The 26,617-nt window shown below is 48.9% G+C and overlaps 1 protein-coding gene across 3 annotated transcripts in view; it reads right to left on the bottom strand.

The window, feature by feature from the left end:
• Positions 1-60: 60 nt before the first annotated feature.
• Positions 61-26,617, bottom strand: part of SPECC1L (sperm antigen with calponin homology and coiled-coil domains 1 like) — a 123,353-nt gene continuing 96,796 nt past the window's right edge. For all 3 annotated transcript variants that reach the window (XM_081252206.1, XM_081252208.1, XM_081252207.1), the window contains 3 exons: positions 4,075-4,191; positions 3,470-3,529; positions 61-2,047 (listed from right to left, as the gene is read on the bottom strand). In XM_081252206.1, coding sequence (XP_081108332.1) covers positions 1,958-2,047; positions 3,470-3,529; positions 4,075-4,191 — 267 coding nt within the window. In that variant the 3' untranslated portion in view covers positions 61-1,957. The remainder of the gene's footprint in view (positions 2,048-3,469; positions 3,530-4,074; positions 4,192-26,617) is intronic.

Raw genomic sequence — 26,617 nt, 5'->3', positions numbered from 1 at the left:
CAGTCCCCGGAGGTGGCGAGGGTCCTGTTCACAGCGACCCAGAAAAGCCCAAGCCTGATGTGTCACAACAATTTTAATACATTCAAGAACATTTAATAGAACAAAAACTTAACAGTATCATCAGTCAGCAGAAGCTTGTGGTCAAGAGAAAACCAACACTGGTCCTTTTGCAGTAAAGCTTGTGCTTGAAGGGAGGAGGCAGGATGTCTTCCTGGAGACTTCGCAGCAACTGCCACTGGACCCAAAGCACATCACAGCACCACTTCTAGGAACAAAGGACCGTCCAGGGTCACCCCTTAAAGCCAACAGTACAAGGATCCTACCAGGAAAAGCGAAATGTCTTGCTTCTGGAACCTTGTCAGCCGTGGATCCATGTGGAAATCGTGGGCAGCTCGGCCACACGGCCTGTTGTCAGAGAGGCGGCTGGGCACCCAGGAAGCCCTCTCCCTGCAGCCCCCTCTGCCCCGTCACCAACCCCGGGGGCCGAGGCCGGGCAACACCAGCCCGTCAGCAGTGGCCACGCTCCTCCAGAGGACACCGGCGACCCCACCACCCCCAGGCCCTGCAGCAGGAGCCGCCAGGGACAGCGGTGTGAACTGCAGACCCAGGAAAGTCTCCATTGGCCAAAACAGCCGCCTCACATAATAAATAGGCAAAAATGTGGCCGCAGATCAGGTACACAGGCCACCATAAGGGCAGATGAGAGAAAACCCAAGAGGAGAGACACTGAAAAGCAACAACTCTCCCCTGACAGTCACTCAGCTGACAGCACAGGTGCCCAGCAGGGCAGCAGGTGCAATGACAGAGCCTGTCGGGGAGGAGGGGTCTCCTGTGTGCTCTGGGCTGGGCGCTGCTCTGCAGCTGAAAACAGGCGTTTCACCAGGAGCCTCCCCGGGGGTGGCAGCCGGTGACCTGGGCCAGCGGGCTGCATGTACAGCCCATCTCACAGTCGCCCTCTGTCCTGGGCTGTCGACTGGTCCAACCCGATCTTGAACCTCCTGCTCACACATGGAGCCGCAGACCCCAGGCTGGCTGGGCGGCCTCCCCGAGCCTCCGTCTCACATTCTGTGGGGCAACGGCTGCTCTTCCTCCTGCTTATTTGTGTTCTGGAAGTGCAGGTCTTGAGACTGTTTGACCAACAGCGGCTCCCCGTTCCCAAGAAGGGCTGAGAGTTGTCATCTGGATGGCGGCGGCAGCCTCGCCTGCAGAGCTAAGGCACTTTCTTCCACCCCAGCCAGGAGGGTCACTTCCGAGCGACTCAGGGACTGAAATCGCACCATCTGGGCCCCTTGACTTGTTCAGCTTTTCCTCCTGTTTCTTGCGACGTTGGTTCTGGCTTTCATCACCTTATGTCCTTATGTGTTTTATCGCTACACTTACCAAAACAATTTAACTTTGGTACTAAGAGAACAAGAGCCATTTCCCCCCAGTATTGCTCATAAGAAAAAAAGAGAACTCCTTAGGAAAGATTCCTTTGTCTGGAACCCTGAGGTTGGTGCTGGGTTTCCGAGCCCCTGGAGCTGAAGATTGGCAGAGCCTGAGGGCGGGGGACACGGTCCATATCGCCGGCGAGGATGCCCTGTCACACAGGAGGGGAACAGGGGCCTATCAGGTACCCATTCCCCCCACCCCACCCCGGTTCTCAGGGGCGAGCAGTTGAGGTGCTGCAGGAAGCTTTCACAACCTAGGGAGCTGCCCACGCACGAATCCCCTTCCCTAGGTTGGACCGTGAGTGAGCCTTTCCTCCCGCCCCAGTGCTAATGGTTCCCCAATCTCTCCAGCAGTTCAGCGTGTGCGCGGGGCCCTGGCCGCAGAGGCCAGGTGGAAGAGCCTGGCCCAAGCGCAGGCCACACAGGCCGAGTCCCCCGCCTGCCGGGGGCGGGGCTCACACGCTGCGGGGCGGCCAGGGGCAGAGTGAAGGGCGCTGCGTCCGGGGTGACCGTGGGGCCTCGGGTGCTCAGGTCTCAAAGTACTTGTAGATGGCCGTCACATAGAGCATCACGTTCTGCCAGTCCGGCCGCTCGGTCCCGACCATCTCGTTAATGTCCTGACAGAGGAGAAGAGGCTAGTTAGAGCCCGGGTTGCCTCCCAGCCACAGCACCAAGGGCTCTGGGGTTGGAGGCCTCCTTCATGGGACTTTTGTCTGAGTCTCACTGCACAGGTCAGCGGCCAAGTACCCAGGAAGCTCCTCGCCCTGGGCGTAGGCAATGTCCAAGCCTCCCGCCCTGCCCAGGGCTGCCCCTCAAGGCTGGAAGGGGCTGGCCTCCTCTGGGGGAGGGGGAGTTGGGCCCTCCTCCCCACCTGCCTCTCCTCGCTAACCCCTCCGGCGTCACCTCTGAGTGTGCTTCCCACCAGGTACTGCCTGCCCCACGGTGGGCAACCCCCTGAAGCCCCGGAAGCCACAGTTCTCTGTGTCCTGTGTGGGCCCCATGGTCGGGGAGACATCAGCTGATGCTGCCGGGAAGCAGGCGGGGGACCCTGGGCTCTGAGACATGCCCACGAGGCCCCCACGAAAGACCCGCTGTCCTTGCAGGGCACTGCTCCCAGGGGTCCCATGGATGCGAGACACAAATGGGCACCAGAGTCAATGGGATGGGGAGAAAGAACACATGTATGTCCAGTGTAAGAATCTCAACGGAAAGTTTTTAGGGTGGGGAAACTGCCTGCTTATATATCAGAATTTTACACATGGTGTAAAATATCCAGATAATGAGAAATATTTCAACGACTGTAATTTCTCTCTATATATATACAATTGAATAGAAGCCACTCAGAAACACGTATTTCTGTGAATTCAGAAGACATATTTATGGAACTCTACACAAACACTCTTGCAGGGTAAAGATGAGTGCAAATATGTCTTCAAAGCTATCGGCTGTCACAAGGCAGGGTGATGGGTAACCTCGGGGTGGGAGGTGGCACTGGGGGTTCCTGACCTGGCCCTGTGGGGTCCTTCACTCTGTGGACCCCCAAGATGTGCAACACCCCCGTCACGTTAATTTCATCAGCATCTCAGGGCGTGGAAGTCTCTGGCTTTGCATTTGGACGAGGTATTTTCCCCCTGGAAGTCAGACTTGGTGACGAGGCAGGAGCCCCCACGGAAACACGTCTGTCCTGAGCTACTGTAGCCCAGAGCACAGCCCTGACCCCAGGGCTCCTCCGCCTCCCTTCCCCACCTTGAGAAGCGCTCTGGGGCCTTGCCCTGCCCTCCCCTGCCTCTACTTTGACACCCAAGGCAGATCTGCTGGAATGTGCTTTTGACAGAGAAACATGACCACCCCCCACTCAGGGCACTTCCCTGGGACACTTGACGGGAGGCATAAAGAGCGCCGGGCAGGGGACCATCTGCACCCCACCCGCAGGACATCCTTGCGGCTGGTGCAGGGCCCGCAGGGGCCCCAGTCCCCACCCAGCAGCCTCCTGGTCACCAGGCCTCCCAGGGGTCTCTCCTCAGGGGACGGGGGCTCACCAGTGTGGACTTGATGCCGACACTCTCGGCAGCCTGGAAGGCCAGGGTGAAGTTCCTCCGCTGGAAAAGAAACCGTGTGACGGGTGCGTGAGCGGGGCCGGGGAGGGCTGCCTGACCAGCCCAGTCCACACCCGTGCCCGCCACCCCGCCCCTCTGGTGACCAGCTGCGGAGTGACCCCCACACACTTGTTCTTTCCTCTCCACACAGGAGGGTCACTTTTCACACATCAGCTCTGAGCTGCCCAGCACCCCCAAAGCTAATAAGCAACACCTGTGAAATTGTTTCCTCCCGTGAGGGTCTTCAAAGGTCGTCTGAAGGGCAGGAGGGGACGATGGGGGTGCACACCAGAGGGCTTGGGCCTGGGTCCTCTCCCAGTGCCCACCAGGGCAGGGCTGCACCGTGAGCCAGTCATGGCTGGACGTGGGGAAGGTGGCCTGGCGTGGGTGGCGCTGCCCAGACCACTCTCCTCAAGAAGCCCTGACCCTCAATGTCGTTCCCCAGAGAGGCCACTGGGGTGTGTGAGGAGCCAGCAGCTTGCCCCACCACCGCCACCGCCATGGAGGGCTCTCTCCCCCTCCTTGCCGCCTGCCCTCCATGGCCTCACCTTATCCTGGCTATTGAGCTCCTGGTAGGGAATGTGGGCAGGCAGGTAAGTGTGCAGGAGAGCACAGAAGGCCAGCCCATCGTTCCAGCTGCTGCTAAAGTTGGTGATGTCGATATTCTGCAGGAAAAGAAAGAAAACATGAGCAACACACACCGCGGGCTTCTCAGGAGATGGCCGAGGGGGGCGGAGGCCCCCAGGCCCAGCAGGCTGAGCCTCTGCAGGAAGCACGGCAGGCTGGGGGGCTGGGGGCCAAGCCCAGGACCAGCTGGTGTCAGTGACTGGCCCCCACCCTGCACACCAGATCGCTGCAACCACAGGAGCAGAAATTTGAGCTACCCAAACCCTGACCTGGGAGGACACAGCCCTGGGGGCTGGGGGCTCCGCCTCTGGGGCACCGGGGGGGCAGCAGCGCTGTGTTAGGAAGAGCTGTGGTCCAGCCTCCTCCCCATCATTTACAGGACATCACAACCCCTGCACCCTGAGGACCAGCCGCCAGCCTGTACTCGGTGCCAATGACCGGGGGGTGGGGGGGTGGGGGTGGGGCTCCCACAGTGCATCTCCGAGAACCACCTTGACTCTTTGAGGGAGCACCTACTCCATATTCAAATTAAATTGTTCACAACTACAGAAGAAACACGTCATTCAGAGTATTTTATTATATGATAAAGCAATTCAGCTAGAAAGTAGCCTTTACCTTTATTTTGCAAGAACCCTTTTGAAGCTGAAACTCCACAATGAAATTTGGAAATTCACACGCTTTATGAAAATGCCACAAACTGAAAAAGAGAGCACCCCAACTCCCAGCACCTCCTGCTTCACGTCTTACTGCTGTTTCATGCAGCCTTCAAATGCACGAGTCCGCTTCCTGGGTGACCGTGCTCGAGGTGGCAGTCCTCACTCCCCAGGAGCAGCGGCCAAAGAACAACAACGCTATTCACCTCCATAGGGAGTTCTACAAAGTCTGCCGGCCCGACCCCCTCACAAAACTGACACCAAGTAGGGCCCAGGGACAAGGGCGGGTGGGGAGGGTGGGGCTCTCCTGACAAAAGCAGCAGGTAAGTGTGGACACAAACTCTGTCACCAAAAGGAAGCGTCTAGCCCTGACTGCAGGCACCCAGGACGCTGCCCTCTGGGGACTGCTCAACCACGACCCTCTGAAGGGCAGCAGCTCTGGGGGCAGTGATCCCAGAGGTCACTCCCTCAGTGGCCCCCAATCTGGCCTGCAGGCTTTGTCCATAAACTGTGGTGAGGAAGGTGATCAGGTTAAGGTGCAAAGGGGTGCAAAACTGCTGACAGCCCCAGGGAGAGGCGGCGGTAAGGTGCGCTGGCCGTGGGCCATCTGACGCAGCCACCTAAGGGCAGTGCCAGCCACTCAGTGACATCACCGCCCCCCTAAGATGAGGCCTGGGCAGCCCCTGCCTCACTGGTCCCCACACTTGTGACCATGAAGATACCGCCCTGACAGGCTGGCTGCCCTCACAGGCCTCTGCTCTGGCACAACCACAGTTACGGCCATGGCCAGCCTGCCCCTTTGATGTCATCGGGATCTCAGGAAGCAGCCAGCGGGGGCGCTTCAGCCCCACCTGGAAGCTAGGACCAGGGAAGGAAGTCACCTGTCCAAGGTGTGGGGTTGGTGGGTGGGAGGACAGGGCCAGGAACCCTGGTCCCCAGCATCCTCCGGGCTGTGTGTCACTTTAATTCTCATAAACCCCAGAAGCGTTTTTCCATGAGGAGGCTCAGGTCACAGATGATTCCTGTGGGATTATTCCTCCCAGTCATCAGGGCCAAACGCCCTGACAAAAGAGCCAGGACACTGGTCACCATCGCATGGGCAGCAGGGAATGAGCTCCTTCACAATGTGTCCCAGCTCCGTACGGGACTGAGTGTAGCTTACGGCAGCCAGAGGCTCCGACCCCTGCCCGCGGGTCACATGCACGCCTGGAGGAAAACAAATCTCTACTTCCTGCCCCTAGGCCTGATGTGGCGGAGCCGGAGCCGCCTACGTGCCTGGCCTCACCGGCCCGAGGCAAAGGCCCCGGCACCAGAGAAAGCAGCAGTGCCCCAGCTTCCAGCTGTGGGAACTCGGCCATCCAGCTTCCTCCAAACAGACCAGACCCCCAGCCTGGACCCCACAGTCAGAGCAGCACCTCGTGAATGAGGCACCCCGAGGAGACAGCGGGCCTGGGGCCCCAGGGCAATGACGGCCAATTTCCAAATCAAAACAACTGAAACCCAGACCACTGTCCTGCCCCCTGCGAGATGGAGGGGGCCTGGCCAGTGCGGCCCCGGCCCATCCAAAGATGCTGGGGAAGCAGCCAGGCCCTGACACAGGGGTGGGCGGGGAGGCGGTGAGGCTGCACCCTCTGCTCCCATCTCACCATTTACTTCAGTGGTTTTCATGTTCGGGGCTGAAAAATCAAACTATTGATACTATGAAATAACACAGACGGGACACAGAAAAGCATGGAGACAGCAAGGCTGTCTCCAAAGCTGAAAAGCACAGGGAAGGTGGGATGTTCCCAGCCTCCTGTCTGTGCTCTGGGCCCCACGGCTGTCACAGCGTATTAATAAAAGGACAGGATCCATAGAAAGAAATAAATGCACGGAAAGGTACAAACACTGTATGAAATTGCCAGAGAAATGGCCGTTCCCACGGGAGCCAATCCCTCCCACTACCGGCTGTGCCCAAACAGGGACCACAGGGAGCTCCAGGCCCCCGAGGTGAGCAGTGGGCAGGGGACCTGGGCCCCACCCCACGCGGTTTCCAAGAAGAGCGCAGATAATAAGCTCTCGCAAAATCATTCAACACCCAAGGCGGGAGGGACGTCGGCTCGACGACCGCTCATCGCAAAGCAACTCAAATGCCACAGGGACGTGCATGGACCGTCTCTGCAGGCCTGTGAGGACACCAGAGCCGCAGCCCTCCAGGGTGGTGCAGGAGACCTTGGCCTTGGAGGGAGCCAGAGTGCTGACCCCCAGCGAGACACCCACAGGCCTGCAGGCAGGGGCCTGGGTATGAGTCATCTGGGGCTGAGCTGGGAGCAGGGGACATCAGGGTGGCGAGTAGGGAGGAGAAGTGAGGGCTCCAGAGGCTCCAGAGAAAAGCAAACTGGACTTGGGGACTGACTGGCCGTGAGGAAGGAGAGAGCCTGCAGTCTGTGCTGGCAGAACTGGACAGCAGGGTCCTCCAGTGACGCACGGCTCACTGGGGGGAGGTACTCCCGACAATTACGTCTGTGGCACCCAGGGAGGTGCCTGGTGCTGACACGAGGGTCTGCAGCTGGGGACGCAGCGTAGGGGGGTGGCCGGGGGTGGCCGGAGCGGACAGTGCGCAGGAGGGAGGCCTCAGACCAAGCCCCTCAGTATAAGGGCCAGGCAGAGGAGAACCGCCTTCAACGGGACACAGGGGAAGGTCTGACAGGCGGGACAAACCAGAAGCCAAAGGAGGAAGCATCAGAACTGGGAGGGGTCAACAGCATCAGTGCTGCCAGAAAGCCCGCTGAACAAGGCAGTGCTCGGGGTGCCACTGGTCACAGTGAGCAGGTCGCCAGAGGAGGAGCACCACAAACCACAGCACAGGGCACATCATCTGCACAGCCTCGCAACTCTCACAGATAGACTTCTTCACGTATTTCCTTCACAAAGTTGTCTAGAAATGGAATTTCTGTTTTCAGAAAGTGGTACTTCCAGTGAAGAGGAAGGTCCTTGGCTATGAGACCTGTCTTCCAGTGTGTTTCTCTCTGAAGCAGCTGCAGGGTCAAGGACCTTCCGCCCTACGGGCCCTGACACCGCAGCTCTGCAGGTGGCCGGCTGACCCCTTTACAAAAAATACTCGTAGAGCCAAAACTGGTGCTTTTTGAGGGGAACGTGCACACGAACGGGAGGACTTTCTTCGCACTATTCACAGGCAGTGCCAAGCTCTCTAAGAATGAAACAGTTTTCTTTTAAAATAGAGACATAGTAATTATAATACAAGTTGCTAATTAATGAATTCAGATTTCGCATTTAGCTTTCAGGTGTCTTCAGGGCTTTCCTACTGCACAAGATAAGTCCAAGTTTGGACAAAAACAAAAGGGTTACGGGACGAGCCAGAGCAAAAGTTCAAAAAAAGCCTTGAGGGACTTCCCTGGTGGCGCAGTGGTTAAGAATCCATCTCCCAATGCAGGGGACATGGGTTCGAGCCCTGGTCCAGAAAGATCCCACATGCCGCGGAGCAACTAAGCCCGTGCGCCACAACTACTGAGCCTGCGCTCTAGAGCCCACAAGCCACAACTACTGAGCCCACGTGCCTAGAGCCTGTGCTCTGCAATAAAGAGAAGCCACCACAGTGAGAAGCCCGCTCACTGCAACAAAGAGTAGGCCCCTCTCGCTGCAACTAGAGAAAGCCTGCGCACAGCAACAAAGACCCAACGCAGCCAATCAATCAATCAATCAATATATATATATATATATATATATATATATATATATATATATATATATATATTTAAAAAAAAAAGCTTTGAGCACAGACTCAAATGAGGTGCTTCACCCCATTTTCCTTCCATCCAGGAAGGGCTGACGGTGATCTGTAGGCAGATGGCTGTGGCCTGTGTGCAGGGCCCTCAGCTGCCCTCTTCATCTCACCAGAGCTCAGACTCCCCTGGCCCCCGCTGCCCTCGGCGGGCAGCTCCCCGAACTGGGACATGTGCCCTCCCTGATCCTGCGCCCTTAGATGCACCCTGTCCCCGCCTGTGGCGGCAGGTGAGTCCCACCTCTGTGCATCGAGGGTTGAGGGCTGGAGTCTGAGAGCCAAGAAGTTACAGCAATTTCCACAAAAAAAGATTAAGAATAGGTCATAAAACATCTTAAAATGTTTTAATGTGTCTGAAGTTTAATTAAGGGCCATAAAATGTACCCCCAAATACCATATAGTTGTTAAGGTTCTGATCTATTTAAGGAAATGCCATTTTTGGGGGCATAAGGCAAAGGGCCAAAACCCATGATTAATCTCTGCAACACTCATGGCACCACCTCCTTGGCCGTCTCAGCTGCCGTGGTGGGATCCCCCCGTGACCGTGACCATGGCCGAGTACACCGCCCGCCTTCGGGAGGCAGGACAGAGCCACAGACAAACCCCTGTCCACGGGGCCTCGAGGCCTCAGCCCTGGGCCGAGGGACAGGGTTTGGAGGGTGTTAGGGAATCTGGGTGAGGAGGGTGGGAGATCCAGTGCCTAGAAGAGAGGGAAAAGCCACCAGGAGGCGGGTTTTAGTGCTCCAGGAGTGACTGCTAGCGGGAGGCCCCAGAGGCCCCGGGAGGAACATGCAGTAGCCTGCTGATGCTGGGGTGCCCACGCTGGCTGCACATCTGAGGTGCTGCCTGGGGCCTCCATGCTGTCTCCTGTTTGAAGTTGAGCCAGGCTCTGCTCCAGGTCAGGGGAGGGGAGAGGAGAGGAGGGGGGAGGTGGCAGGGGTCTGGGAAATCTGAGGCCCGCTCGTCACGATGTCCATGTCGGGGCGTGTGTAAAGTGGGAGGAAGGAAGGAAGGACGCCAGGGCAGGCAGCCCAGGGGGCCAGCGACCCCGGAGACAGGCCTGTATCTTGTGCCCTGTGCGGGGAGGGATTCCAATAAAGGCCTCAGAATCACGGGCAAAACCTTTTCAAGGTGACACCTCTCAGCCGTCCGCCAGAGAGGCTGATCCGGCTGGTCTGGGCACCATTCTCCATAAAGTTCCCCAGATGCCCTGAGCGTGCAGCCAGGAGACAGGACCACCGACCCGAAGACCAAAGGCAGCTGGAAACATGATGGACGGGACATCCCAGCACGAGGCCTGGCTGGGCCAGCTGGACCTCACTCAGGACCCTGTGTGCTAGGGAACCAGGCCAGGATCAAGCACTGGACGGAACCTTCCTGACCAGACTCGACATAAGGCAACCAAACAGCCGATGGAGGAGCCTATCTGAAAAGAGGAATTACTGGGACAGACGGAGCGAGACCAGCACTGTTGGGCGACCGTGATCAGCAGCGGTAGCGAGCTGGCCCCCCTCTCCTCTACCTGGACGGGCAGACACAACTCCACCTGAGGGGCTTCTGCTGGAAATCTGAGCTGGAATCAGATCCAGCCTCGAATCTACTACCAGTTTACACCAGGGACAGCACTGCAGGGCTGTCAACACCAAACCTAAAATGCAGATGCTCCACAGGACACAGTCCAGTTCCTTCCAAAGACAAACTGAAAGGAAACAAAAAGAGGGATGGGAGTTTTAAGATTAAAACAGACTTAAAAGAGGCATATTATCCAAATGCAATGTGTGAACCTTATTTGGATCTTAAGTCAAGGAAATCAACGGTAAAACTGACCATGATTCAGTTGGGAAGTCTGACCTCTGTCCAAATATGTGGTGACATTAAATGGCTGGGACCTGCTTTGGAATCACCAGGCAGGGGTGGGAGAGCGAGGACTGTGCGCTGACCACCTGGGCCTGGGCGGTGTACTGAGTGTCCTTTTACTATTCTCACAGCTTTAGTGTGTATTTGAAAATTTCCATGAAAACCAAACAAACCTACAACTCAATGACAGACAAACAACCCAATGGCCCAAATATGAAAATGGGCAGAGGATCTGAACAGACATTTCTCCAAAGTCGACGGACAATGGCCAGCAGCACAAGAGAAGACACTCAACGCTGTTGGTCACCAGGGAATTGCAAATCAGAACTAGGCTGAGCCACCACCTCATACCGCCAGGATGCACAGTACTCAGAAAACTGAAAACAACAGATGCTGGTGAGGATGTGGAGAAACCAGAGGCCCTGTACTTGCTGCTGGGAACGTAAGACAGTGCAGCTGCTGCGGAGCAATGTGACAACTCCTGGTCACTTACACGTAGAATCACTGTGCGCCCCAGTGAGGCCACTCCCTGGGGACAAACCGAGAAGACCTGAAGATGGCGTGGACACAAATCCCCCACACGAGTGTCCACAGCAGCACAGGAGTCCGAAGGTGAAAGCAACACAAATGTCTACCAACCGGAAAATGGATAAACAAAACGGGGAGCATCCCCACGATGGGGTGTTTTCGAGCCACAGAAAGGAACGACACATGGTACAAAGTGGATGAATCTGGAAACATTACGCTGAGTGAAAGTGAGACACAAAGGCCACAAATTATATGACTCCATTTATATGAAACACCCAAAATAGTGAAATCCAGAGACAGAAAGCAGATGTGTGGCTGTCAGGGGCTGCGGCCGGGAAACAGTTCCAGATGAGAAGTTCTGGAACTAGAAGGTGCTGACAGACACACAAGAGTGCGAATGTACTTAATGCCACTCAACTGTAGACGTAAAAATGGCTAAGATGGTACGCTTTACATTATGTGTATTTTACTACAATTTTAGAAATTGTCTGATGTTCGGAAGTAGTTTATGCTCAGTAAGTCTGTACACCAGGTAGGCCTCACAAGCAACTAACTACCCACAAGCGTTTACTGAAGAAGTTACGGCTCACATGCAATGACTCACGAGTGCATTTTATGGGAATTTACTACGGCCCTGGCCCTGCTCTAAAATTTTTTAGTTTCTTAAAAACAAACAGTTAAAGGTAGAAGCAGGGTATCAGTCTGCTTCCTTTACCACCAGGATACACCAAGCACTCTGCCAACTCAAAAGGGACCTGACCCACCACCCATCCTGGGGATGGCTGTCCAGTGTCCTGGGAGGGAAGGGGCCGCACTGACCTGCAGTGACGCGGCCTGACGTGCTCAGGGTGCGAGCACACATCCAGGAAGCAGCTCTAACTATGCTGAAGTTCCACAGAGTCCAAGGTAGAACCATGCACCACAGGCTTAATATGCTGTAATAACTCTTTTCAGTCAAATGAACCTATCTTGAGGGGACACTTCATGTCACCCTAAGGGAGCGGATTCATGTCCCCATATTTCCCATAAACCCCTCCCAAAGGAAACTTTTTGTGTTGGAGCACACAGGACCCATGAGGTCTGCTGTCTGAAAATCCAGGAAATGGCCACCAGGCAGGGACGGTCGGCAAGAGCCCCTGGTGAGGTCAGTTAAGTCATGAGCACTGGGCAAGTCCTAGCAGTTTTATTAGCAGCTTAGGAACTGACTCTGCCTTTTCTAGACTGCGTCTAGCTCCGGCAGGGTTATTACTCACTAAAATGCAATTTCAACCGAAGGAGACAGTACTCCCAGCTGTACCTTCCCTGTGTGTGCTCTGGGGGGGCGTGGGTATGGAGGGAGAAGGGTGGCTGGTCCCAGCCCCAGCGGCCCAGGGGAGTGTTTGAGGAGGAGAAGGAGCACTCCCGAACTTCCCAGGACGGCCTCTTCCAGGGTGTTCTCGGGACAGAGGTCACCAACCTTGTACTCAGGCTCTGGAACATGGACGCAGTGCAGTCTGGGTGCTGCAGCCTCGAGGGCCGCCCAGCATGAGCAGCTCCGACTCGTGGGAGCCCCTGTTCAAATGCCTTCTCCGAGGAAGGGCCCTCAGTCTAGCTGGAGCTCCTGGGGCAGCTCTCAAGGCTCACTCTCCCCCGGCTTACGTCTCAGTTGATGCCTTCTACCGAGCTGAAGGCTCCCTCTCTGCACAGTAGGAGGCATCGTGGGTTTAGGGTCCCAGGGACCTGGGGCCACTCCTTACAAGCTACAGGGCTGTGGGCATACAGTTTAACTTGGAGGAGTCTCAACTTTCTCATACACAAAATGGGGAAAAGACCCAATTACGAGGATTTAATAAAGTGCCAGCTAGAGCTCGCAGGTCTCGCTCGGCCCCTCATCTGGCCTCCTGAGGCAGCGCTGACCACCTTCCATGACACAGACGGGCGCAGGCCAGGGAGGTCCCGCTGGGTCCGAGTCCCTCTCCTCTAGTCAACACCCAGCCCCTGGGGGCCCCTATTTGGGCCGGACATGAAAACTGACGGCTCCGTGAGCGGCCCGTCTCTGTCGTGGGACCACAGCGCCTATGGCCCGAACAGCACCGAGCAACCGGTTTTCCGCTTGGGCTGCAGCTCCGCGAGCGGTTGTTCTCCACCAAGCACCGAGCAGAACCCTGGGCTGCTCTCAAGGCCCTCCGCAGAGGCTGCTCCAGAGCTGGCTTAAGAGCAGTCTGAAGGGAAGGAGAGAAAATCCAGGAAAAAAACGCCTGAGGATCTGAAAGCTTCAGTGTAGCAATGGGCTTTAAAAAAAAAGTTTCAGCTTCTAAACATGAGGGCTGCTAAAAATAAGACAACACTTTATAAAGCATAAAGGACAGACACAGAGTGCACCTAGACTCGTTCAAACACCTTACACTTGAAAAATATAATTTATGCAGAAAAGGAAACTACCACACAGAGACTGCAGCACAGTATTAATCCATCAGAGCAAAGGCGTGGACACAGCCCTGCTGGGACCCCGGCAGGGAGGGTGCCCATGGGGACACACCGCCACCCTCCCAGCCCTCAGAACACCTTCGGAGGCGCTGAGACAGAAGGAGAGCCTAGCCTGGCAGGACCACGGACAAGTCTTCCCGTTTCTGAAATCGCAGGGAACGTGTCTGTCTGACCCAGGATACCAGGACGCCCAGGGGCCAGGCAGCCCGCACGTGAAGGGGCCGTGAGGGAAAGAAATGATCCTGGGACAGAGCCGCTCAACACAGCACGCTCACCTCAAGATGAACTCACTTCACTGCCTCCAGCAGGAACTGCTGCTTTCAAATCTGTCAGTGGATTTGTTTCTACACCTACCAGGTACCGTTCTGGCAGAGGGAAAATGGCAAAACATCTAAAATAGGGAACACAGACAGCTGTGGCACCACCCTCTTGTATTTCTCTCCAAAGCCCCAGCTCAATGGTTTACTTACCTACCCTTGAGGGCAACAAGCAGAGGCAAGTGGGAAAACGCTTCTCTCTGGACCCCGTGGTGGAGCGTGACTACCCCTTGTCCGTCCTGCTGGGGCCCTGTGCATGGCGCTGGGCTCCTGAACTCCCGGTTCCTTACTTTTCTGGTTTTCTTTTGCATACAAGTTGGTTTCTTGGTATAAAACATATTAGGAGGCAGCCAGAGAGAGAGAGTTGAGGGCCACGAGGAGGGATACGGTGTCGGTAGAAGTCTAAAGGTCGCTCACGCCTGGAGCCTTCGTGGCACAGTAGTGCACGCTTGTGATCACAAATCTGAGTCATACAAAAGGCGGTCTTACGCCTAGGAAAAGGCATAATTTTAAAAGGCTTGGAAATATTATGTTTCAAAAATAATGTTGGAAGTTCCTTGAAGGCAAAGGTCATGCTCTAGAGGGCATTACATCCCTCCTTGTATTCAATGACCTTGTGACGGACACTTCACCAAGAAGGTACATGAACGTATCCCAACTAAGCACATGGAAAGACACCCAACACCATTAGTTCACCGGCACCTGCAAAAAACCAAAACCAAAACCATACACCTACGAGAGGACAGAGGCCGACCGTGCCCAGTCCTGGCCAGGACAGGAAGGAATGAGGGCCCTTGTGCACGTGGGGGAGCGGAGTGGGTGCAGCCACTTGGGAAGACAGTCTGGCAGCTTCTTAAAGAGTTAAACCTATACCGACCTCATGATCCAGCCAACCACTTTCAGATGCCTCTACAAACGCCTGCACCAAATGTTCACGGGAGCTTTCCTCACCACAAGCAACAACTGGAACCAGACAAATGTCCACCAACAGCCAAATGGATAACAAATAGATATATGCAACAATATAAATGAATCTCAGAATAATTATGCTCAGTGAGAGAAGCCAGACCCCTCCCCAAATTGCACACACTATGATTCCATTTATACAAAATTATAAAAAATGCAAACCCTGCAGGGACAGCAGATGAGTGGTTGCCTAGGGACAGTGGCAGGGGTGGGGCGGGACGACTGGCATGCAAAGGCGCCTGAGGAAGCTTCCGAGGAGGTGGAGATGCTCATCTCACATGGGGACGGTTTCACAGGTGTGTTTCATCAACTTGTAAAATATAAATATGTGCAGCAGTAGTGTCCATTTTGTACTGTACAGAAACTCCAAACCACTGTGTTATGCATCACAGTGCTGTGGGTCTACTATACTTCAAAAACGAACAAACAAACGCACAGAAAAGCAGATCAGATTTGTGGTCACCAGAGGTGAGGGTGGGGGAGGGGGAACTGGAGGGTACAAACTTCCAGTTTCAAGATAAATACTAGGGACGGAACATAAACATGATAAATAGAATTAACATTGCTGTATGTTATATATGAAAGTTGAGAGAGTAAGTCCTAAGAGTTCTCAACACAAAAATATTTTTCTCTTTTATTTTGTATCTATACAAGACGATGGACGTTCACTAAATTTATTGTGGCCATGGTTTCATGATGTACGTAAGTCAAATCATTATGCTCTACACCTTAAATCTATACAGTGCTGTATGTCAATTCTACCTCAATAAAACTGGAAGAAAAAATATATGTAGTAATAACATATGTCAATTCTACCTTAATACGTTTGTTTAAAAAAAAGGGCATCCCAAAGCCACAAACACATTCAGATTTAGGTACTACACAGGCTCTCTCAGTTTTTAAGCTTTTCCTCTTATTCCTGGTGTTTTGGAGTTTTATAACTGAATGCAGTGCAGGGTTAAACCATGGCAGAACCCGCCCCAGGCCAGCGACTTACGGGAGGTGCTGTTTGCTGGACACCCAGGGTGGGCTCCAGTGAACCCCTGGGCACCTCTGCTTGCACAGCGGGAATCCTTCACCTCTTCACTGACTGTCACTGCTCCACCCAGGCTGCCTCTCACCTGTGAGCCAGTGTTTTTAAAAATCATTACCAGGTTCTGACAAGGTTCACATCACATTATTAGCGTCTCTACTTCCTTAAATAAGACAAAGCCATCTCTGTGGCAGCCTGGACTCTTGAGAAACAGCCTGATGGTATTTCTGCCCTGCATCCTCTTCAGAGCCTCACTGCCCATCAGGAGGTGGGGTCTACTTCCCTCCCCTGGAGCCAGGCAGGCCTCTGCCCCCAGGTCATGAAAGGCGAGGGGCCGTTACCTGTCCCTCTCTTGGGACATCGGCCCTTGGATCACGGCCAGCACGCTGTGAGGAAGCCCTGGCCACAGGGAGAGGCTGCACGGAGGTTTCCGGTCACAGCCCCAGTGCAAGTCTCAACCACCAGAGGTGTGAGGGCGGGAGCCTGCGATGGAGCAGAGGTGAACTGCGCCTTCTGTGCCCTACCCACCCCCACCGGACCTGTAGAAGCCAAGTCAACGCCATGCTTACTGTAAGTCACCCACTCTTCGCGTGGTGCCTGTTACACAGCAGATTACAGACCAGCCTCCTTTCTCCTGGGTCTGAAGAGCCCAACTGGAAAGGAAACCAGGTTCTCTTTCCTCTTCCCTACAGAATCTAATGGTTAATTACCCTTTCTATAGTTATATGTGTACCATGAGGCAGCAATGGAGCATCTTCACAAATAATCTGCTTCTACAAATGAAGAGGTACCCTAAATTTCCCAAATGACCTCAGGCTAAACTCATTTGTGAAAACGCAGAGCGTCATGTACATAATGAAATTAACCCGTCAAATCTCAACTCCTCTGTGGACTTCACATCGTTATGCTGGCACCCGATCCAAAGTCAATGAAGCACAAGAAGGAAAAAAAGGCTTCTCACGATGTAAGGGAGTAAGGACTATGCATGCTACCAGAGATGATACATAAAGATTATGTGACCCAGACAATTTAATGATTCTGCTTTTAGCAAAATAATTAAGCAGTTCTTGAAAATGTTACTTTTCTGATTTGTCTTCTATTTCTCAGCATTACTCATAAAATAAAAAGACCGACTTACTGGAAACTTACTGGAGTCTGGGGCACTGCTGGGGAAGCAGGACAGCTTGGTAGGAAGAGCCTGGGGCTGGGTGTCGGGAGACCCTACAGCAAGAGCTCAGGCTGCAAGCACCCTGCTGGCTTGCAGCTTCCTCCCTATGGAATGGAAGCCCCATCTTCACGATTTCTAGGGGCCGTCTCAAGTCTGACTTTCTCCAACTTCTGAGAATGGAATTTTGGATGCTGATTCCGATGAAGCACTTCAAACTTTATCTAAGCAAATGCACTCCTGAGACAAGTATCTTAAAGCTAACTAAGAGCGCTTGGTGACCAAACCGTCGACCACACTCAGCAGGTTTCTCTCTGTCCTCATGGGAGTTACACGGGAAGAAGGAAGGGCAGAGGAGCAGGACCCCGAGTCACGGAGTCTGTGACTCCGCGGAAACTGTGGAAACTCCGTGGACCCCTCCCACCTCTGCACTTGCACAAGCCCATCCTGTTGGTGAGGTCACAGCAGGCATATCTGAGAGGCTGCTGCTTCTGTGTACTGACCACGGCTCCGCCCGGCAGCTGGAAGGTCAGCTCTACTGAACATCTTCCGGAATGTATGGACCCCGAATGTGGCTCTGAAAGACGCTCCCAATCAGAAAGGCGAGAATCAGTGTTTAAGAACCAGCGCCGTGTGTGATTCCCACACCCTCTCACCTGTGTAGGAAAACCTAACTGGTGTCACAGGGGGAAACCTGACTTAGTGTCACCTACCTCACACTAAAACAATGATCACACTAATTTATCTCAATGTTACTAAGCAATTAATTTAAAAATTATAGCCCTGACATTTCTGGAAATAGAGGTTAACAGTTGCTGTCAAATCATGTTTAAACAGAACACAAGAAGTACATCGTGATTCTGGGAAAACTCTGTTTCCCAGCTGCTATGTTTGGCACTAAGAGGAATCCCTGAAAACAGGAAGCCGTTCTCTCTCTCCACCGTGACCGCCGTGCGGAGCCCAGCCCAAGCCGCGCGCGCTCTGCTCCCAGGGGCGCCTGGTGGGCAAGTGACCTTGCTCGGCTGCTGCAAGCTTCTGGATGGAGACGGCGTGCCATCGGGTCAGAGGACAATTAGACTAGCAGCTTTAATCGCTCCACTGGAGAGAACCTGTGAGTGTATGCAAGTCCACATAAAGAACGGGTGGGACTACAAATCTGGCCATTCTTTTCCCCTTTGTTCAAGTATTTTAAACCCCTGGAACACAGTGATATTTACAAACAATAAGATCTTTCTGTATGGGAACTTAGTTTCCATGCAAAGTGACAATGTAAAACGAAAAAATTTAGACTTCCAACCTAGATCTGATTCAGATCAAAACCCTTATCTACTGCCTGCACCTTTTTTATTTTTAACTCTGGGAAGCCATCCCTGTGGCCTGAGACTCCAGATACAGCAGAGGAAATCAAACCAACTCTAAGCTTTGCTCTGAGCTTCAAGGATCCTGAATGCATTCTTCCAACTGTACCCTATCCACTGGCAGAGCCCCTAGCTTTCCTAACCTCCCGTTCTGCCCTCCCCAACCCGAGCACTAACTCCAATCACAAAGAGAGGATGTTAGGAAGGTGGAAGGGGAGAGAGAGAAGGGAGGATGGGGAAAGTGGCACTTGTAGCGTCTTCCTGAGAGAGACTGAAGACCTCCTTAAAAAGGGAGGGGAGTATCCACAGCAGTAACGTTCCACCCGCACTCTCAGGCCAGGGGAGGAGGGGTTGTGTGTAGAGGAGCTGCTCTCTTCCCCGGCCCCTCCCAGCATGCAGTGACCAAGAAGCACCAAAAGGAACCTGGGTCTCTGGGGCCAATCTCTCCCAGGGATGAAAGCTGCCTTTACAGCTTCCAAGCAGTGGCCTGGGGAGGGTGCAGCACTGGCGCCCGGGCCGTATAGGCAGACACCAGCACGCTCCCCGTGGACACGGCACACGGCCCAAGGAGGGAACTTCCTTTCTCCTACTTTCTACAGACCATCTACTATTTCAAAGGAGCTGGGAAGGACCAAGCTATTTTTATCTGGCCATTCATTCTCACTCTACTCTCTTCAACCCACAGGGACACACAATTCTGGGAGAATTTGTTGCTGCTTACTGAAAAAGCTTCAGGAAATAAAGAAGAATCCCAAAAGGAAGCATGCTAGGAGACTTCCAGCTGTGGTGGAGCAGAGGCCGACAAATCCTCTCCTAAAAAAACATGAAACTGGACAAACTGGTCAAAAATAATCATTTCAGGACTCTGGAAATCAATCAAAGGAAATAAATTAAGAAGCATTATTCATGAAAAGGGACTAAAACTTCCGGTAAGAACAGAAAGTCTGTGGCTCTCTCACCAGAAGCTGCCCTCATTACTGTTCTTCTTTTAGGTTTTTTAAAAAATAGCATTGTATAAAGGAATAATTATAACACTGTACTATTGGGTTTATAACACAAATCTAATATATATTGACAATCACAGCACAAATGAAGAGCGAGGAAATGGGGCTACACTGGAGCTATAATTTACCAAATTAAGTCAGAAAAACCTTAAGTAAACTCTGTTAAGATGTACCTTGTAATCACTAGAGTAATCGTTAGGAAAATAACTTAAAAAACAGCAATATGGTAATACTCAGCTATATGCTACCTATCAGAAACACACTAGAAAAATATACAACGTGTTAAACTGTAATCAAAATAATCAAAATAATAATATTTTGTAATCAAAATAAAGCCAGAGTGGGTGTATCAGACAAAGAAGACTTCAGAGCAAAGAATATTATCAGGGATAAAGAAGGTCATTTCATAATGACAGAGGTCAACTTCTCATCCTTAACATTTATGTACCCAATAACAGTTTCAAAATACACAAAGCAGAAACTATTAGCACTGCAAGGAGACAGAAAATCCACAACTTCAAGTCAAGACATTCCAATACCCCTCACTCAACAGCTGACAGAGCAAGGACACAAAGCAGCTGAAGATACAGAACATGTTGACAACACTCTCAACCAACAGGCTCTAACTGACATTTAAAGAACATTTTTTCCAACAACAGAAGAATAGTATTTTTAAAAACTATATACCATGTTCTGGGCCACAAAATGAGTCTCAAAAAATTTAAAAGAGATTCAAGTCACAGAGAGTACGTTCTCTGACCACAGTGGATTGAAGTCAGAAATCAATAATAGAAAGATCTCTGGAAAATCCCTAAGTGTTTGGAAACTAAATAACATACTTCTATATAACCCATGGGTCAAAGAAGAAATCAAAAGGGAAATTAAATTAGTAAGTATTTTGAACTGAATGAAAAAGAATATACCATATATCAAAGTTTGTGGGATACCATTAATGTAATAAGTACTTTGGTGGAAATTTCTAGCAGTAAGCATCTATAGCAGAAAAAACCTTCAAATCAAGACAACTTCTACCTTAAGAAACTAAAGAAGAGCAAATAAAACCCAAGGTAAGCAGAAGAAAACAAAAAGACCAGAGTACAGATCAATGAAACAGAAAAACAAAAACATTAAAGAAAATAAATAAAATTAGGGACTTCCCTGGTGGTGCAGTGGTTAAGAATCCGCCTGCCAGAGAGGGGTACATGGGTTCAAGCCCTAGTCTGGGAAGATCCCACATGTGGCGGAGCAACTAAGCCTGTGCACCACAGCTTCTGAGCCTGTGCTCTAGAGTCTGTGAGCCACAACTACTGAGCCTGCATGCCTAGAGCATGTGCTCTGCAACAAGAGAAGCCGCCACAATGAGAAGCCCACGCACCGCAACAAAGAGTAGCCCCTGCTCGCCACAACTAGAGAAAGCCTGCGTGCAGCAACGAAGACCCAATGCAGCCAAAAAACAAAACAAAACAGAACAAAAAACTGGTTCATTGAGAAGGTAAATTTGATAAACCTTTAGCTAAATTAATCAGGAAACAGAGAATATACAAACTGCAATATCAGGGATCAGAGCAGATACAACACTTCAGATTCTACAAATATCTAAAAGATAATAAGGGAATATTATGACCAACTTTATGGCAATAAATTCAACAACTCAGATGAAATGGACAGATTCCTTGAAAGACTCAAACAACCAAAGCTCACTCAAGAAGAAACAGATAACCTGAACAACCCTAGAGTTACTAAAGAAATTGGATTTGTCGTTAAAAACTTTCCCATGAAGAAAACCCCCGACCCAGGTGGCTTCACTGGGGAATTCTACCAAACATTTAAATAGGAAATAATACCGATTGTACATAAACTTTTCCAGAAAAATAAAGAAGAGAGACTTCTTAACAACTCATTCCATGAGGTCAACATTACCCTGGTACCAAATCCTGCTAAAGACATAAAGAAAACTGCAGACCAATATCCTCATAAACATAGGTGCAAAAATTCTAAACAAAATTTTAACAAATCAACAAGACAGAAAAAGGATAATACATCATAACCAAGTGGAGTCTATCCCAGGAATACAAGGTTGGTTTACTACTTTTTAAAAAATAAATCACCTTAAACAACTGGAAGATCAAAGAAGTCACAAGGAAAATCAGAAAATAATTAAAGACAATTGAGGGACTTCCCTGGTGGTGCAGTGGATAAGACTCCACGCTCCCAATGCAGGGGGCCCAGGTTCGATCCCTGGTCAGGGAACTAGATCCCACATGCACGTGCAACTAAGAGATCACATGCCACAACTAAGGAGCCTGCGAGCTGCAACTAAGGAGCCTGCCCGTCACAACTAAGACCTGGTGCAACTAAATAAATAAATTAATTAAAAGACTCAGTTAAAAAAAAAAAAAAAAGGAAACTCTGGCCCCCAGATTAGATTTTAAAAAAAGACAATTGAAAATTAAAACACAACATACTAAAACTAAAACTTATGGGACACAGCAAAAGCAGTGTTGGGGGAAAATTTATAGCTATAAACTCTTAAATGTTCAGAAATAAGAACTCAAATCAACAAACTAACTAACTTTACATCTTAAGGAACTAGAAAAAGAACAAATTAAACCCAAAAGCTAACAGAAGGAAGGAGATAATAAAGATTAGAACAGAGATAAACAAAATAAAGAGTAGATAACAGAGAAAAATCAGTAAAACCAAAAGTTGGTTCTTTGAAAAGATGAACAAAATTGATAAACCTTTAGCTAGAAAGACTAAGAAAAGGAGAGAAAACTCAAATTACTAAGATGAGAAAGTAGGGGCATTACTATTGATTCTACAAAAATAAAAAGGATTATAAGAGAGTACTATGAATAAGTGTTCACCAGTAAGTTGGATAACCCAGATGAAATAGACAAACTCCTAGAAACACAAAACCTATCAAGACTGAATTATGAAGGAACAGGAAATCTGAACAGACCTTTAACTAGTAAGAAGATTGAATCAGTAATCAAAAACCCCCCAACAAAAAAAGCCTTGGAATGGATGGCTTCACAGGTGAATTCTACCAAACATTTAAAGAAGAAATAACACCAATCCTCCTCAAAACTCTTCCAAAAATTGAAGAGGAGGAAACACTTCCTAACTCATTCTATGGGGCCAACACTACTCTGATACCAAAGCCAGACAGAGACACTGTAAGAAAACAAAACTACAGAGAAATATCCCTTATGAACAATGATGTAAAAATCCTTAACAAAATACTAGCAAACCAAATTCAGTAGCATATTAAAAGGATCATACGCCATGACCAAGTGGGATTTATTTTTGGAATTCAAGGATAGTTCAACACATGAAAATCAATGAATGAAATATACCATATGGACAGAATGAAGGAAAAAAAACACATGATCATCTCAATTGATGCCGAAATGGCATTTGACAATATCTGGCATCTAATCCTGACTAAAAAACAAAAACAAACAAAAAAACCTTTCAGCAACCGAGGAATAGAAGGGAGCTTTCTCAACCTGATTAAGGCCATCAACAAAACCTGGAGCTAATGGTACACTTAATGGTAAAAGACTGAATGCCTTCCCCCTAAGATAGGTATCAGCAAACTATGACCCTCTTGCCTATTTTGACTAAAATTTAGGCACGCCTATTTATTTATGTATTGACTTATGGCTAATTTCAAGGTACAATGGCAGAGTTGAATAGTTGCAACAGAGACCTATGACCCACAGAGTCTAAAATATTTACTGTTAGGCCTTTAAGTAAAACTCTACTGACCCCTGCCCTAAGACCAGTAACAAGACAGGGATATCTGCTTCTATTCAATAATGTACTGTAGTTTCTAGCCAGTACAATAAGGAAAGAAAAAGGAATAAAAGGCACCTAGATTATAAAGGAAGAATTAAAACTGTCTTTAGTCGCAGATGGCAAAATTGTCTATGTAGAAAATATGATGGAATTCATATTTTTTCCATTTTTCATTAAGTACTAGTTACCTAGTACTTATAACCCAGAAAGCCTCCTGTGACCTCCTAAAAGGTTAACCATTACTGTGACACATATTAGACTAATCTTGCCAACTTCTGGGGTTTCAAGCAACCCAAGATTGTTAACAACCTCATACATGTCTTTTGATGAATGCACGTACACACTCTGGTTGAGATATACCTGAGAGTGAAACTGCTTGCTCATATGATATATGAATATTCAACTTCAGCAAACACTTCTAAATAGTTCTCCAAAATGGCTGGAACATTTTCCAACCCCATCAGCAAGGTCTAAGTGTTCTTATTCTGCTTCTTTCCCAACACTAGGCATTATCAGCTTTTTGAATTAGGCATTCTGTGTCTAATCTGCTGTAGCATCACCTCCTTGTGGTTTTAATTTGTATTTCCCTGATGATTAATGACGCTGGGCATTTTTTCAGCTGTTTATTACCGGCCATTGGATATCCTTTTTTATGAAGTGCTTGTGAAGTCTTCCTATTGGGTAGTACAAGTCCTCCAGCTTTGTTTTCCAAGACTGCCCAGGCTGTCTATCCAAGTGGGTTTCCATATAAATGTTAATCAGCTGGTCAATTTCCATTAAAAAAATAAAGAAAACCCTGCTGATATTCTGATTGGGATTACATTTACTTTATAGATTATCTGCTCTTCCAATCAATGAACTTATTAGCACATCATGCCATTTACTTAGGTCTTCTTTAACTTCTTACAATGATATTTTATATTCTTCTGTTCTATACATCTTGCATTAGATTCATTCCTATGTACTTGAATTTTAAAATGCTAATAAAAATGAAATCTTTAAACAATTTTTGTTTGATTCTTATGTTTATATCTGCACCTTTGTTAGATTTTCTATATCATAATTGTGTCTGTAAATAAACAGTTTTCTATCTTTCTTTCCAATCATTACACTTTTTACTTCTTTTTCTGCCTTACTGCCCTAGCTAGGACTTTCAATACAACATTGAAGAGAATTGAGAGCAGTCTTCTTGCTTTCCTCGTTTCTGACAAAAAGCTCTTGACGTCACAGTTAAGATTGATGTCTTGTCTACTATTTTTTTCTAGATACCTTTTATCAGAGTAAGGAAAGCAGCTTCTATTCCTAACTTGTTAGAAATTTGTTCCTTTAAAAAAAAATTAAAGAGTGAAAGAGCTGCTGAATTTTATCAAATGCTTTTTCTGCATCTACTGATCATATCGATCCTTTCATTTTGAGACCTTACTCTGAAGGATTTTAATTCTTTGAAATTTTTTGAGACTTGCTACATAAGGCTCAGCATATGGCCAATTTTGATCAACATTCTGTGGCCAACTGGAAGGAATGGGCAATCTGCAGTTGTCTGGTGCAGCATTTTATAGCTGTCAGTCAGGACAAATTGGTTAACTGTGTTACTCCAATCTTCTATAGCTTTATGAAATTTCTGTTTGCTTCTACTAGTTACTGAGAGAGGTGTGTTAAAACCTCCAAATATGACTGAGAGACTGTCTTTCTCTCCTTTCAGTTCTGTCAGTTTTGCTTTATGTTCTTTGGGGCTATGTTATCAGGCACATATGAGTTTAGGATATGTCTTTCCCATGACTGCCTTGACTACTGCAGTTGTTGCTATTTTTGTTTTGATCCTCTTATCATAATGAAGTGCCATCTTTATCTTTAGTAATATTTCCTTTTTTAAAAAAAATTAATTTATTGATTTACTTTTGGCTGCTCTGGGTCTTCATTGCTGCGCACGGGCTTTCTCTAGTTGCAGTGAGCGGGGGTTACTCTCTTCGTTGCGGTGCGTGGCTTCTCATTGCGGTGGCTTCTCTTGTTGCGGAGCATGGGCTCTAGGTGCACAGGCTTCAGCAGTTGTAGCATGCAGGCTCAGTAGTTGTGGCTGGTGGGCTCTAGAGTGCAGGCTCAGTAGTTGTGGTGCACAGGCTTAGTTGCTCCACGGCATGTGGGATCTTTCTGGACCAGGGCTCGAACCCCTGTCTGTTGCATTGGCAGGTGGATTCTTAACCACTGCACCACCAGGGAAATCCCTAGTAATATTTATTTCTGTGACAAGTACTTTGTCTGATGTTAGTATAGATCTCCCAACTTTGATTAGTGCTTGCATAGTATCTTTCCCATTCTTTCATCTTTTTCAGTCTTTCCAGTTAAAGGATGGTTCTTATATGCAAAACAGCATTGGGTTTGTTTTTTATAATCTGAAAATCTTGGTCTTTTAAGTGTAATACTCAGTCCATGTATGTATAATGCAATTGTAATATACCTGGGTTTAAATTTACTTCTGTACCCTTATGCTTTGTTCCTTTTCTCTCCTTTCCTGCCTTCTTTTGGATTGAGTATTTATTATTACTCCATTTCCCCCTCTATTAGCCTCTTAATTTTCCATTTTTTATTATTGTTTTAGTTGTTACCAATATATAATTTCTAGCAGTCACATTAAAACAGTAAGACATATAATATTAATATATTTTATTCAATCTAATATATTAAAATATGATCATTTCAATATGTATCAATATTTTTAAATGGGTTGTTTTACATCCTTTTTCCCCCATACTAAGTCTTCAAAATCTGATGTGTGTTTTATAATCACAGCACACCTCAATTTGGACTGGCCACATTTGAAGTGCTTGATAATCACATGCAGCCAATGGCCACTGTATCAGACAGTGCAGCCCTAGAGACTTATGGTATGTGACCCTTAACTCACTAATATCTACCATAAATTCAGAATTTTATAACTTTCTGGACAATACAAGGACCTTACAACATGTTAATGACACTTACCTTTCTACCAACCTCTGGAGCCATTTTTGTTTTATATTTTAAAACTAAATACATCATTAAACAAGACATTTTTATTATACTGCAGTCAATATTCATTTATACTTACCCATATACTTATTTCTCCCACTGCTCTTTATGCCTTCCTATAATTTTGTTTCCCTATGGGATTATTTTCTTTCTGCTCAAAGAATTTCTTTTTTTCTTTCAGAGTGGGCCTGTTGGTGATAAATTATGTTTTTGTCCATCTATGGAGAAGTTGCCAGTCTTATCAGTACTCTTCTGAAGCTAATACCTTTTCTCTCTATTTTATGATTTTTCTCATTGACTTTCATTTGTGGCAGTTTTAGTAGGACACTCCTGTCCTTCCCTCTCCTCCTAGGACTCCAACTACACATGTGTTAAATCTTCTACTGTGTCCCACATCTATGACACCTTCTTACGTATTTTTTCAACCTTTCATCTCTCAGTGCTTCACTGTGGATATTTTTAACTGATCAACCCTACAGTTCACAAATTTGTATTGTATCTAGTGTGCTGTTAAATGCATGTATTG

Source organism: Mesoplodon bidens (assembly GCF_964165515.1).
Source record: "Mesoplodon bidens genome assembly, chromosome: 13".
NCBI lineage: Eukaryota > Metazoa > Chordata > Mammalia > Artiodactyla > Ziphiidae > Mesoplodon > Mesoplodon bidens.
The sequence above is the reverse complement of the archived record's forward strand: the minus strand, read 5'-3'. Positions and strand labels throughout refer to the sequence as shown.